We start from the raw sequence: 14,263 nt of genomic DNA, 5'->3' as shown, positions 1-14,263 counted from the left end.
GCGGCCGCGTCCCACCCCTGTCTACTCGGAAGGCTTTTATTCGTTTCCCTCATTCTCTGTGTTCCTTTCTTCAATCTGTTTGACTAGTTTAACTTTTCTTTAAACACCAGGTACAGCTTCGAATCATTTTTCAGTGTGGTGGGTTTTTTTTTTTTTTAATCTATTTCCATCCCCCTCCCCCAAATAAAAAGCAGTCAAAAGAGAGCTTTGTTTTTTTTTTCTATTGTTTTTAGATATAGCGGCTACAACGCCCTGGCTCTGCAAAACCAAGTGAGGGGGATGAAGCGAAATGGCGAGCGAAATCTAAAGATCTTTAGTATGTAAGGGTGCCCCCGTGTTAAGAGAGGAGAGACGCAAAAGCTATTCTCGCCAGCTAGCTCTTGGCTCACCAGGTTTCCATTAGTCGTCCCTGATTCTTTTTTTTTTTTTTTTTAATCAGGAAAAAGGTCCAGGTAATATAAAGAACTGCAGATTTTTCTCTTAAAAACAATGAAAAAGAAAACTAGCATTAAGATCCCAGAAACCGCAAATTTGCACAAATGCTTTAGAGCGCAAGTCAAATTTGAAAGTTTATGGAGAAAGAAGCAAAGCATTTCCTTGTAGTTCCTGCTTAAGACTTTGGCGGAGAAGCTCTTTTCAGACTTTTCAGGACTGTGGTCCGCCATAGCTGGAACCGCCTGAATGGGAGAAAAAGGGGTCCAGGTCATTTTTCTGATTAGCCGAAGTCCCATTACCGTCATTTTCTTTGGGGTGTTTTTCCACGGAGGCCTCTTTGAGACTGCCCACCCCCACCCCTCCCCAGTTGCAAAAGGGCTTTGTGACATGTATCAGAAAATTAAAGGGCTGGAGAAGCTTTTATTAGAGAACATTACTCCTAAGTCCTTCGGAATATCCTGTCAGACTCATTTCCTGAATAACTTACTGGATCGCATCATAATAATCACATCCTCTAAGTTTGCTTCAGACATAAGGATCACTAAACTGGCTACTTGAGAATACCGTGTGGAGCTGAGGCTAGAGTAGCAACCCCAGGGAGGGTGTGCAAGCCAGCCAGAGGGCCTCCTGTTCACCTCCAGCTTCTGTCCTGTTTGATCTCTCCCTCCTCTTACACACACACCCCCCAAGTGCAAATAAAAGCTGGATCAGGAGCCTTCTCTCCTCCCTGGCTGTTTTTTGCGTTGATGGTACAATACCTCGTTTCTGTGGTGCTTTGGCCCAGTGAGACTCGTTTTAATAGGTAGTCCTCAAATCTGCAAGGGTTATTGCATTTTGGCAAACTGATTTAATTAACAGCCTCTCCCCTTTTTTCCTTTTAAAAATAGCAGCTGTAGTGTAAGCCATGAATTTAACATAGCCATTCTAATTTGAAGAGACACTTTTTCATCAAGTAATGGTGAAATGCTCTTTGCTCCAAGTTTTTAGCTGGAAACTCGTGTTCCTAGAAATCTCACTAAATGTTACAATAGGACAACACTGTTTCTGTGATTTTTGCTTCTGTACCTCAGTGTTCTTGATTTCTTTCATGCATAGCTTGTTTCCCTCCATGCAGTACTTTTTTTGGCGGTTTATTTTTATGAAAAGCCACTATGGTATGCAATTTTATTTAAAATGGCAGGAAGGCCCTTGGCATATTTTTTATTCATACAGAATAAAAGGAAGCATCCATCTAGGATTTATTTTATTTTAAACTGCTTATGTATAAGTGTATGTAGTTCAGCACTTGTTTTGCACGTATATTCATTTTTTTCTTCATCTATTAATCTTCAGAATCACCCTTACAGTAGGAAGAGTAGAATTAAAATAAAGGGGGAAATAGTCATAGTAACAATATTTTATGTCTTTCTGTATCACTTACATTGAGAACTAGAACTTGTTCACTTCAGACATAAGGATCACACAGGAATGTCTCATCTTTATCAACATAGCACAAAAAGACTAAATTGAGTATCTTCTTTGTCCCCCAAAAGCCAGCTCCAGAGTCTGAATATGTTGTATTTCAGATTCTCCCCTCCCTCTACTTCTTATATTTTCTCTAGATTTATTCACCATTCTATGCTTTGTCAAAAAATGCATCTCTGTGTGTAAAGTGTGAAAATCAGTGATTTCTTACAATGGTTGGGTAGCAAAAATAGCATAAATATAACCATTGTAACTTTAAATGCAGATACATTCTCTAATTATTCCATAATGGAGCTGCTTAATTTTTAAGTTTTGTTTTATTTTTAATTTTTCAAATTGTAGAAGTACAGTGCTTCTGAAACATCATAGCATTTTCCTCCAAATCGACTTTATGTTGATTTTCCAGAACATTAGTGTATAATTTAAATTGGCTTTAGTCTCGCTGTTTAAACAGGCTTATTTCACTTTCCTGGAGCCACTGTAATAATTAGCAGACATGATTTCTAGAAAATGGAAAGGAAATAATGCTGACAGTGTATATAGCGTCAGCGTGTTGGGCAGGTCGGCTGGGTTTCATTTCAACACCAAGGTCGTCCTGGTTACCACAGGGGACAAGGACCTCGAGGTCATCAGATAAATCTTTAAAAACGAATTTCAGGGAGTGCTGGACAACACTTTTTAGTGAGGAGAGGCTTAGTGTTAAATAATAGGCATTTCTGGTTTCTGAGAGAAAATTGAAAAACAGGCATGTCTGCAAATGTGGAAAAAAGTACCGTTTCCAAAATAATGATCTGTCAATGAAATTGCAAAATCATTATGTGAATGAGCTGAATTGCTTTGTGTATCATCTCATAGAAATATGTTTTGCACAGATAATATGTCTAATAAGGACACATTTTTAAAATCAGATTTTTTCCCCCTTAGCAAATAGCTGCACTGCAGGTCTGCCTCATGCAGTCAACCAGCACCACCTTATGGAGGATTGGGGGAAATTACTGCTTTCCTTTTCAGGCTTTTCAAAAATGGAGTAAATTGATTTAAAATAATAGTAGTGATGCTAGTGATGACAGTATTCATGGCAACGATAACTCTTTCCCCCCCCTTCTTGTGTTGCAGGCCTCAGATGCCAGCTCTGAAAAACTCTTCAATACTGTTATAAACAAAGGTAAGAGCCCTTAAATCCGAGCGGTAGTTTATTTTCCTATTTGTTCTGTTGTCTTTGCCTTGAATGAAAGCAGAAAGAACAATGGTCATCCCTTACCATTCTGGAGTTCCTGTTCTTAATTGTATTTTTGCTTGAGACAGAATCTGTGCTTTCCTGATGTATCCCAAAACAGTTCATTGTAAAAGAACACATCGAATCCTTATTTAAATTGATTTGCTTAAGAAATGACTACATCTCTGTGACTTTCATTTAATGGAGGAAGTGATCATGGAGAATAATCATTCTCAGGATGCCTTAACTTTATTGTTAGTTATCAACTACCCAGCAGTTGGAGAACGATAAATAGCTGGTTTGTACTGCAGACTCGAATAATCAGTACATGTTTAGTATTCACAGGATTATGGTCATAAACCAAGCCTTACTCTGCTGTGGGCTTTCTGTGAAGTTAATAAACGAGCAAGAGGGCAAAATTTAAATACGTGCTATTCCATTAATTTCTTCCAAACTGCAGTAGAGGCTGAGCGAGGCTAATGATATTGCAGTACATTAAGGGGAAACTTACCTTAAATCACTACCGATAGGTTTCTGGGCGGTTTTCATTGGTTGCAGTATTGTTGGGAATAATGAAATTTAAGGGAACTTCTAATACCGGGTTTTTGCAAAGATGTATTCTTTGAAAGGTATACATTATACAAACTCTTTGATCTCTTCCTCTCCACCATAGAACAGGTGATGTTTGCATCATAATTGCTAAATGCAGAATGTATGCTTCCCGTCCTGGTCACCTTCTGTGTTCCATGGAAGATACTGGCTAGCTTGAACAGGGTTGGGCCTTCACAAAGTGATATTTGAAACCATGTCCACATTCTCCAGTGGCCTTGGCTAGCGTTTTTGCTAGCTGGTTAGTCAGACACATTCCGAAGTGCAGTTATTTTGAGCTCCCCGATTATTTTAGAATTCGAACCAACTGCAATTTTAAATAGTACATTATGTTTAGCGTTCCCTGGAGGTGTGCATGCTTATGTGATTGCTGTTACTCCCAGAATTATTGTCATATTGAATTTTATCTTTTTTTATTGCATAATGGAGTATTCCAGTTTTATATTTCATCGTATATTTTGATGGACTGAAAGTTTGTATAAATTTGTTGTCCATAATGCTAAAAGCCCAATAAAAGAAGGTACGTGGCAGTTGATAGCGTACAGGGCTCGTATGGGAAAATGTGCGGTTGTTTATTGCTCGTTTTGACAAGGCAAGAGGATGGTAGATGGTCATGGGTCCCTGTAAGATAGGAGGAGGACCCTGCGGCGGACCCGAGGTCCTCCAGAAGAGGTGCTCTGTCTCAGCAACACTCGCCCCACCCGCTTCCACAGGACCCCCGCAGCCCACGCGACTGTGTCCGTCTTTTGCCAGCTTGCTGGGAAAGCTCTGGAATGTGTGTCCCCTGTCTGGGATCAGCCAGCCCTGGCCTGAGAGTTGGCTCTGCATGAGGCCCGGCTGCCCTCAGGGGGCTGACAGGCGCCCTTCAGGGCCCAGGAGGAGGGGTGGGTGGTGAGCAGCCTCGCGTGACCTCCCTCCCCCCGCGTCTTCCCTCCTGCTCCCCCCCACCCCGCGCCCCCTGCCCCCTTTCCAGTCAGACGTCTCCCACATTCTTATTTTTGTTTACTTACAGAGTGTGATTGGTGGCATCTATTTGGTTGTGAATAGTCTTCCTTCTGACAGGGTGCCTTTCTTCTGAGCTGCTTTTCTGGGGGTGATTTAGTTGCCTTGAAAGGATTAAGGTTTCTTTGTCTACACTAAAATCAACACAGGCTTTTTTATTTTTTTTCCCCCTAAGCTTTACTTGGGAAACCATACACAAATAAGCATTTTAGTTGATGGCAGATTATTCCTTTGCCCCTTATTTCCATCAAAATGGCCTTTCTTGGCTCCTCCAGAGTTTCCCCTTAACGCCTTATGCTAATTCCTGTTGGTAACATGAATGACAAGAGCCGGAATCAACGCAAATCCAGGTGGTGCCAAACGGAGGGACTGGTATCCCGCCCGTCCTCCTCCCTGGAGAGAAAGAGATGAAACAGGGGTTGGTGGGGGGAGGGAGGGGAGCGTGGGGGCAGTTTTGTTAAGGGGATTAGTATTCACACTGCTAAACGTCAGGAAAACAAGTTCCAAAAGACAGGTGCAGGGAGTCTTGCTATGTGCCTGTGGGTTTGGGTCTGTTTTTCACCCTGGGTAGTGGCAGTGTTTACCGGATGGATGGTTGACAAGGCCTTCAAGGAACTGTCAGCTTCAGGCGCATCAAGTTCAAGTTCTGTAAAAGCAGCCTGCCCCGCCTGCAAGTCTGGTCTCCCGACTCTGTCCAGTATTCTTAGCCAAGAGCAATAAAAAGCCATGTAAGAAAGGGCAAATTTACACCAGGTAACAAACACCGCTGGGAGAATCCTCAAAGCCTGGGCTTATTGAACAGTCTGACAAGAGTGCTGACACGTGTATGCTTCCCCCCTCCAGATGTTTAAAGCCACACATCACCTTTCCGTCTCTGGAGCCCCACCGGGCTCCGGCCTTCCAGAAGCGTGGCTTTAAGCTGCTGGCGAGATTATGCTGCTGAGCCTCGGCGGCAGGCAGATTTGGTCCATAAAATTTCACTGTGGGAGGGCAGTGCTAATCTCACAAGCTGATTGTGGTGGGGGGTTGGTGGGGGCACAGCTTTGATGTTGGGCCCCCGAGGTCGGGGGGGATGTAGGTCTGACTGAAGCCGCAGGGGTCATGGCTCAAGTCCCATCAGTCTGTTTGTGAGCTGGAGTAAATCGTTTCGCCTCTTTAGGTCAGACTTTTCAATCATACCAGAATGGAGTCCTGGGCCAATGTGTCTGGTGGGGATAAGACAATTAGTTGGTGAGGAGGAGGGGCTGAAACAGAGTAGGCACCTCGAAGGTTTTCTATCCCTTTGCCTCTTTGATCTTGTTCTGATTCTCTCTGTTGTCGAGCCCTTCCGATTTAATAGAGGACTAGTAAGATTTTGGTGTTTAGGTGTTCCAAATCATTACTTCCTTCTGATGCCTTTTATTTCACATTTTGAAAGAAATTAATCAAACGGCACGTGCTTGTAGGTACACAAAACTTGCTCAGTGAGAATTGAGCTTGTCCAAAGGTGTGGGGAGATGAATCTCCAAAGTGCAAGGCTTAGGGTTGGAGACATTTAAAAAAAAAAAAATAGTAACTTTAATCAAGGTCATGATTGCTGTATTTAATCTTTATGTATTCAAATGTTTACAGGATGTTCATGTGAATTTTATGAATCCTTCTGTCTTTGTGACTCAACCATCTGCCAAAGAAAAAATTGATTTTCCCAATGAGGCAGAGAGACTGAGTTTTTGTCCATATTTAGTGGGTTGAACTGCTACAGTAGCAACAGGATGTGTACCCCAAATTCTGGACTGTTTATCCTTAAAAGGAGCGAACTTATCGGTCAATTTAGTGTGTCCAGCCAGCATTTATTACTCTTCTTTACCTACCCTAAGGGCTTCCCAGGTGGCACAGTGGTGAAGCCTGCCAATGCAGGAGACACAGCAGATGCAGGTTTGATCCCTGGGCTGGGAAGATCCTCTGGAGGAGGAATAGCCAATCTGCTCCACTATTCTTGCCTGGAAAATTCCATGGACAGGGGAGCCTGGCGCACTACATAGTCCATGAGATCGCAGAGTCAGTCACAACTGAGAACACACTCAACACACCTACTCTAGGCTCTATTTCTTGGGGATTTTGCCACTTTGATCTACAGGCAGAAATGCAGAAAGTGAGCACTTAGTAGACATGCCCATCCTGCCACCATCATTAATCTCTCTTAATCTCTGAAGTTGCTCCAAGGCAGAGCTTCCTGGAGGAAAGAAAAGAAGGGAAGCCATGTGTGGAAGGGAGAAGAACAAACGTCAGGTGCTCTCTGGGGCCCTCTGTGTGCCTGGTCCCAGCCCTGGTGGGGGCCATGGTCTAGGCTAGGGGCAGAGAAAAGGCCCCGAGTTGCCTCTTTTCCAGGATGTGTCCTGCAGCTGAGACAAGTCAGAGATGAGACAGGGCCAGGAGGGGTATTTGACCCTGTCGCCCTGTGAAAGCTGTGCCTCTCCTGAGTAGCTGGGGTGGGGATCGATCCAGGAAGGGCAGAGGGCCCTGGTTTGTGCTCCATTCTGCAGGGAGTAAGCACCCCCTGTCTACTGAAATGTGGCCAGCAGAGGAGCAGACACCGTCCTCGGTCAGACTGCCATCTCCCCTGTCCCAGGGCAGCCCTGGGACTCTGGTGGGCACTCACTCACTCACGCTGAGCACCAGACGCAGCGCTGAAGCCACCTCGATCTCACTGACCTGGACTGGTTGGCCTCTCTCAGGCCTCCCCGGACCTCCTAGCAGACACACTGGCCTCTTCTTGGGGTCAGTTTTGTGCTGAAGGGTCTCCATGGGACACAGATGAGGCCGGAGCCTTTAGATTTAGTAGGGCCTTTGGGTATCTTTGACAATATGGTTTTATCACCAGTGTAGATGGAAAACCAGGCTAAGAAAATTGGTTGAGGTTTGGGATGAGGCAAGAAAAAAGTTTCTAAAGATGCTGCTTGTGAATGAGGTTCAGGAAGTGAGGACCTAATAAAATCTTTTCATGGTGATGATCTCACTTCACTCATCAAGTTTAGATACGAAGGGGGAGTTCCTTGATTTGGTGACAAGTAAAGGTAAGAGTTACCGCCAAGGCTCCTCCCCTAAAATAATTCTGGGCTTTCTGTGTAAGTGAAAACAGTGCAATGAGTGTGGGGTTAAGTGAAATCGCTCAGTCGTGTCCGACTCTTTGCGACCCCATGGACTGTAGCCTACCAGGCTTCTCCATCCATGGGATTTTCCAGGCAAGAGTACTGGAGTGGGTTGCCATTTCCTTCTCCAGGGGGTCTTCCCAACCCAGGGATCAAACCCAGGTCTCCTGCATTGCAGACAGACACTTTACCCTCTGAGCCACCAGGGAAAACCCCTGAGTGTGGGGTAGCTTTCTTTTAAAAAAAAAAAAAGAAAAAGATGTAGAGTTTAAAATCTAATTATAATAAACACATGGAGACCATTTTACAATTTCTTGTCATGTCCTGGGTTTCGTTGTAAGGAGAACATGATGTGTAAAGCTCATTCCCCATGTGCAGGTGAAGAAACTAAGCTCATTTCAGCTTCTATAAATTAGTTGCATTTTTGTACTGTCTTAAATCCTACAGAAGGGAAACTCTGACTGTCAGTCATTCTTTATTTTTCTTTCTCTGGACCTTTATTTTATTTTATTTTTTTTTTGGAATTTCAGAGCATTTTCTTGGGTCTTTAGAAGACAGAGATGTCTGATATGAGGAAAATTAAATACTATTGAAGGGTAATTGGTGCTTGATTGGAGACAAAGGACTTGTGAGTGGTTGGGTTTTCCTTCCTACTCCACACTGCAGAGAACATGCAATCAGGTCCTTTTGTTATGGAAATTGACCTTTCTATAGGAGCCAGACTCTTAACACACGGGGAATTACGTTGTATAGATTTATTCCTTGAGACTTCTTGAAAATAGACACCTTGTATTCTTAGTGTGAAACCACCAAGAAGGGTCTAAAAATATTCCATGTTGTGAGAAAGTGTTTTCCACTAGGTGTTTTTCCATTAAGTGGTACCTAAGCACTTGCTGACCTTGTTCATGAAGATAGTCAGGAATCCTGGGTACATGTTGGATCCTGTTACTGGAATGTCAGTGCCAGGGATGGAAGATATTCCGAGCATTTGAATTGATCTTGCTCGGGTCTTTGGAGTAGGACTGTCACAGCAGTGCCACTTCCCTAGATAAAAGGAGACCAGATTCCCAGATCTTGAGCGCCCCTCCGAGTTGGACCAGAGCGTTGTTGTTCTGTCGCTAAGTGGTGTTCAACTCTTTGCAACCCCAACACCACGCGAGGCTTCACTGTCCTTCCCTATCTCCCTGAGTTTGCTCAAACTCATGTCCATTGAGCTGATGATGCCATCCAACCATCTCATCCTCTATCACCTCCTTCTCTTCCTGCCCTTAATCTTTCCCAGCATCAGGGTCTTTTCCAGTGAGTTGGCTCTTCACATTAGGTGGCGAAACTATTGGAGCTTCAGCTTCAGTCTTTCCAATTAATATTCAGGGTTGACTTCCTTTAGGATTGACTGGTTTGATCTCCTTGCTGTCCAAGGGACTCTCAAGAGTCTTCTCCAGCACCATGGTTCGAAAGCATCAATTCTTAGGCGCTCAGCCTTCTTTATGATTCAACTGTCATATGGTACATGACTACTGGAAAAACCAGAGCTTTGACTAGAAGGGTCTTTGTCGGCAAAGTGATGTCTCTGCTTTTTAATACGCTGGCTAGCAGAGCAGGGGATAACATTCTTTTAGTCAGATGATTAGACGCCACTGTTTATTTTTGAGTCCACTGAAAAGCTTTTCCCTTACTTTATTGATTGATCACTGCTGTTCTTGGAAAGACTTCTCCATACTTGGCAATATTAGCAAAGACACTTGAATGTTGACCAGCATCAGTTTTCATTCCATTCATATTTAAGTGCTTTGTTTAGGCAGTGATGTCGAATTCACTTGTCTCAGAAAGTAATCCACACTCATAGTAGACTCTTGCCATAAAAAAAAAAAAAATCAAATTGGTTCTGTAGAGTCTTTAATGAGAACCGTTCAGTGACAAAGGGCCTCCTTGCTGGTAACAGCTTCAAGTGCGTGGGGTCAGCCCAGGCCTGGAGAGTGTCCTGCGTGGAGGAAGCCCGTGGCTATCCCATGGCCTCTGGATTATTTCTGGTTTCTGACAACTGCAGAAAAATGTTGTTTTTCTCTGAAAATGTATGTTTATTTAACTAGGTTTCTTTTTGCTTCACAATCTGGATTCCATTCACTCAGTTACCACTCCAATTAACTAACAATTATTTAACATTAACAGTAATTACAGACGCCAGTTAAGCGCCTACAGATGTCAACTGTTAGCTTTGTACCTAATCACTCAATGAAATGGAGAAAGTTCAACAAACATCAATTAGCCAAGCAATTAGTATGAGTTAGGAAAGAGCATGTTATCATGTGTGAGCTGATTCAATTTATTTTATTTTGGCAGTAAAACACACACAGGCAAGCGGCAGTAAGTTCCTCAGATAAGATAAAACTCCATTGTTGTGCAGCTTACATAAGAATTCTTTCCTTGTGCATAAGTCAAATATGCTCTTGCCTGGGATTTATTTAACAAACAAAATTTGTCTCAATTACTCAGAAAGCCCAGCAATGCTCAGTCTCAGGAAGCAACTTGGGTGAATGATGAATCCAGTGAATATGCTATATAAGGAAATGTCAGAATTTTTTCAGTGAAGAAATGATCGATTCCCACTCAAATAATCTCCTCTGTGCCTGTTGAATTTTTACCAGTTTATTCCTGAACCTGTGGCGGAGCGGGTGCAACACGGCTTTTATTAATTTCATGGTGCCTGAACTTTTTGCTCATCTGTCTTTGATGTAGCCTGGGGCAGCCACTGAAGTCTTTAACCTACTTGCCCAGTGTATGCTTTAAGAAAGTAGCAGTGGTTCTCAATTGAAATCAATTGAGGACCCACTTCATGAATTCACCAAGGAGATTCTGGGTCCAAATTCAGAAAGTCTGTACCCTCCCCCACCCCCAAGTCAATCCCCATCCATAGACTAGATTTTAATCCATTACCTGGGTGCCTGGACTTACTGGGAGAATGCATTCTAGAGCCTGAGACAGTCCATCAATTAGTGTTTGGAGGTTCATTGTACCTCCAGGTGGAAAGCTGGTCATACATGGCTATGCCTCTGGCTCCTCTCCTAGGAGAGGCTTTCTTGCCAGTTCCTGAAGCCTGTGGGGAGGAGTGGAAGGGGCCAGTCCTTCCTGGGTGCTCTGCAAGGTTACTGTGGCCGTAATGTGCAGAATTCTCCATTTGAGCAAATCTCTCAGCACTAACTGAATCCAGGAGCTGAAAAAGTTAATGTTGGGAGTTCCTTGGTGGCCCAGGGGTTAGGATTCTGGGCTTTTCTCTGCTGGGACCCAGGTTCAATCCCTGGTCCCTGGTTGTAGACTGAGATCCTGCAAAGCAACATGGCCAAAAAAAAAAAAAATTCTGTTCAGTAGAATAGCTTAGGGTGTAGCGCCGCCATGTTCCATGTGCTTTTCTCTAATAAACGTTTTACCAGTGCCCAGGAGTCTGCCCAGTCATCCGGCACCCTTCCCCATCACTTAATAGAGTCTCTGTTTATCTGCTTTGGCATGTTATGCTGCAGAGCTTAGACCAGCAAAAGTCTCATATCAGGTGTCTGCTTGCGGACCAGCTGTGGTTCCCCTTCTCATTATTCTGGTACCCAGGTCAGAGGAGCAGCCCCCAGGGTAGTTATCTTGGTAGAAGGAAAAAACCAGAGACAGAATCATAGACCGTGTCTTCAAGTTTCAGCTTGGTTGTGTGGTGTGGTGTTCCCAGCCATCTCATTGGCCAAAACAAGTCTCTAGGACTTTTCCCACCATGCCAGGCTAAGGTATTCTGTGTTCCCTGGAAGTCAGTAGGAATTTCCTGTTGACAGTGGAGGGTCTTACCGACATCTTCATCCTCACCCAGGATGCCCACCACTCTCTGAGCAGGTGCTGCCACAAAAGCATCGTGGCGACTGCATGGCAGGTGGGCTCAGCTGTAGACACTTCTGACTTCTGTCCCTTCTAATAAGACATGAATTTCTCCATATTTCTACTCTCCATGCCCATTCCCGGGCTGGTAATTGGACCAGTTGTTCCTTTTCAGCCAGATTTTATTAGAAGTAACTTGGGATTTTCCAGCAGGGGCATTTCCCTAGCAACCGATGACATAAACAGGAGGCCCAAATCCATGTGGAGGTGGGAGGGGCGCCTGTTATTAAGGAGTAATGCCCCGTGGGCGCTCACATCTCTGACCCTCGTAAACCCTGTCTTATAGAGGAGGAGGTTGAGAGCACATCATTGCTTTTTCTAAGAGTTCTTTTGAAGAGGGAAATGTCTCAAGTGTACGTGTTAATAGGCTGATGTGGGAGGCGGTTATATTGGGATGCCTTTAAAAGCCACTTGGAAAACATTTTCCCCCTCTTATCTATCACCTCTCACATCTCTCAGAAGAGTAACACTGAAACCTAATTTTAGCCAGGACTACATCATTTTCTCATTATCTGTTTACAGCCGGAAAAGTCTTTTCCATGGTACAGCTCCTCTTGCCAAAAGCCGAACCACACAGTTCCTTTTGTTTTATATCAGCTTTTGATTCTGCATACAATTCCTTTTGTTTTATATCAGCTTTTGATTCTTCCAAGTGTGGACTGTCCACTGCTGGACTTCTCTGGTTGATCTCTGAAGGCCTCTTCATCCATAAACTTTATTCGCAGACTTGGGTTTGTCAAGGACCCTTCTCTGAGGTTGGATTTGTCTCCTGTGAAGTGAAGGATGTCAATTTTCATTCCACTGGCAGAAAATGGAAGCCATATTGAATTCTTTCATTCAACAAACGTTACTGAGTGCTGACTATGTAACAGGCACAGGAGATACAGCAGTGAACAGATCACATTAAACATAATAGTAAGACGCATAAGAGTTTGAATGTATTTTAAAATAAGAAAAGAGACTTTTGAAATAGCTCAATGAAAAAGAAGCTTAAGACTTCCATAGGAGGGAAAGCTGATCCAAGGTGGGCCCTGAAGGGTTAGCAAGTCAGAAGTAGACCAGCCCTTACACTGCAAACAATGTCAGCCTTTCAGAGAGGGGGTTCTGTGGGCACAGATGTGCCAGCTTGTGCTCACTGTGAGACTAAAAGCTACCCTTTCGAGCTTTCCGTTGTAAAAATTGATTTGCTTCCCAGGTGGCGCTAATGGTAAAGAACCCTCCTGGCAGTGCAGGAGACGTGTGTTCTATCCCTAGGTCAGAAAGATCCCCTGGAGAAGGAGGTGGCAACCCACTCCCATATTCTTGGAGAACCCATGGACAGAGGGGCCTGGCGGGTTACAATCCACGGGGTCGCAAAGAGTCAGACACGACTGAAGTGACTTAGCAAGGTATTGAAAAGATTTGGGGGAGCATTGTAAGGGTCTGTGTATCACCTATCAATAGGGGCTCTTCTTTGCACGTTTCCTCAGTTAGATTTTGTTGCTTAAATATTCGCCAGGTTGGCAAACTCCGTGAAGGTGGAGGGGTGCAGCACAGCTCTTAGTTTGAGAAGATCCAGGCTGAGGCCTGAGCTGGGCTGCTTGAGCAAATTACTCCATTGGAATAGGTTTTCCCGTTGTTAACTTGAGAAAGCTGGGTGGATTCCCAGATCCCATCCTTGTTTGAAGGCCAGAGTTTGCTTTGGAGGGTTCTAGGTCCTTCTAGACGTTTGCTCCTTGCTCTGAAGAAAAGCTGTGACAAACCTAGACAGCACAGTAAAAAGCAGAGACATCACTTTGCCAACGAAGTTCCTTATAGTCAAAGCTATGGTTTTTCCCGTAGTCACGTACGGATGTGAGATTTGGACCATAAAGAAGGCTGAGTGCCAAAGAATTGATGCTTTCAAACTGTGGTGCTGGAGAAGACTCTTGAGAGTACCTTGACAGCAAGGAGATCATACCAGTCAATCCTAAAGGAAATCAGCCCTGAATATCCTTTGGAAGGACTGATGCTAAAGCTGAAGCTCCAATACTTTGGCCACCAGATGAGAAGAGCCAATTCATTGGAAAAGACCCTGATGCTGGGAAAGAATGAGGGCAGGAGGAGAAGGGGTCGACAGAGGATGAGACGGTTGGATGGCATAAGTTTGAGCAAACTCTGAGAGATGTTGAAGGACAAGAAAGCCTGGCTTACTACAGTCCATTGGGTCTCAAAGACTTGGACCCAACTGAGCGACTGAACACCAACAGGTCCTTCTAGAGCCTGAAACTTGTGCAGAGGGCACAGATTTCCCGTGAGGGTTGTGAACAGTTGCATTTGGGAGGCATGTACCATGACTTACGCCCTGAACTTGGGAGCTAGAACAAGGCTGAAGAAACCTCTCTTTCTCTTCTGGAGGTTCCATCTCTATTGGAAGCACCTGAGAGGCAGGAAGGGGTGGAGCCTCAGGGGAAAGTAGAGGAGAGTGTGAAGCTGTACTGTTTGAACACCAGCGGTTCGGTATTAACCTCCCTGCAGAATT

At 44.2% G+C, this 14,263-nt stretch overlaps 1 protein-coding gene across 2 annotated transcripts in view; it reads left to right on the top strand.

Annotated features, from left to right (window-relative positions):
* The window catches only part of AUTS2 (activator of transcription and developmental regulator AUTS2), a 1,188,182-nt gene that overhangs the window by 1,087,868 nt on the left and 86,051 nt on the right, over window positions 1–14,263 (top strand). For both annotated transcript variants that reach the window (XM_065924779.1, XM_065924780.1), the window contains exon 6: window positions 3,016–3,064. In XM_065924779.1, coding sequence (XP_065780851.1) covers window positions 3,016–3,064 — 49 coding nt within the window. The remainder of the gene's footprint in view (window positions 1–3,015; window positions 3,065–14,263) is intronic.

Source organism: Muntiacus reevesi, chromosome 2, assembly GCF_963930625.1.
Source record: "Muntiacus reevesi chromosome 2, mMunRee1.1, whole genome shotgun sequence".
Taxonomy (NCBI): domain Eukaryota; kingdom Metazoa; phylum Chordata; class Mammalia; order Artiodactyla; family Cervidae; genus Muntiacus; species Muntiacus reevesi.
Note: the sequence above shows the minus strand (reverse complement) of the source record. Positions and strands in the feature narration are given on the sequence as shown.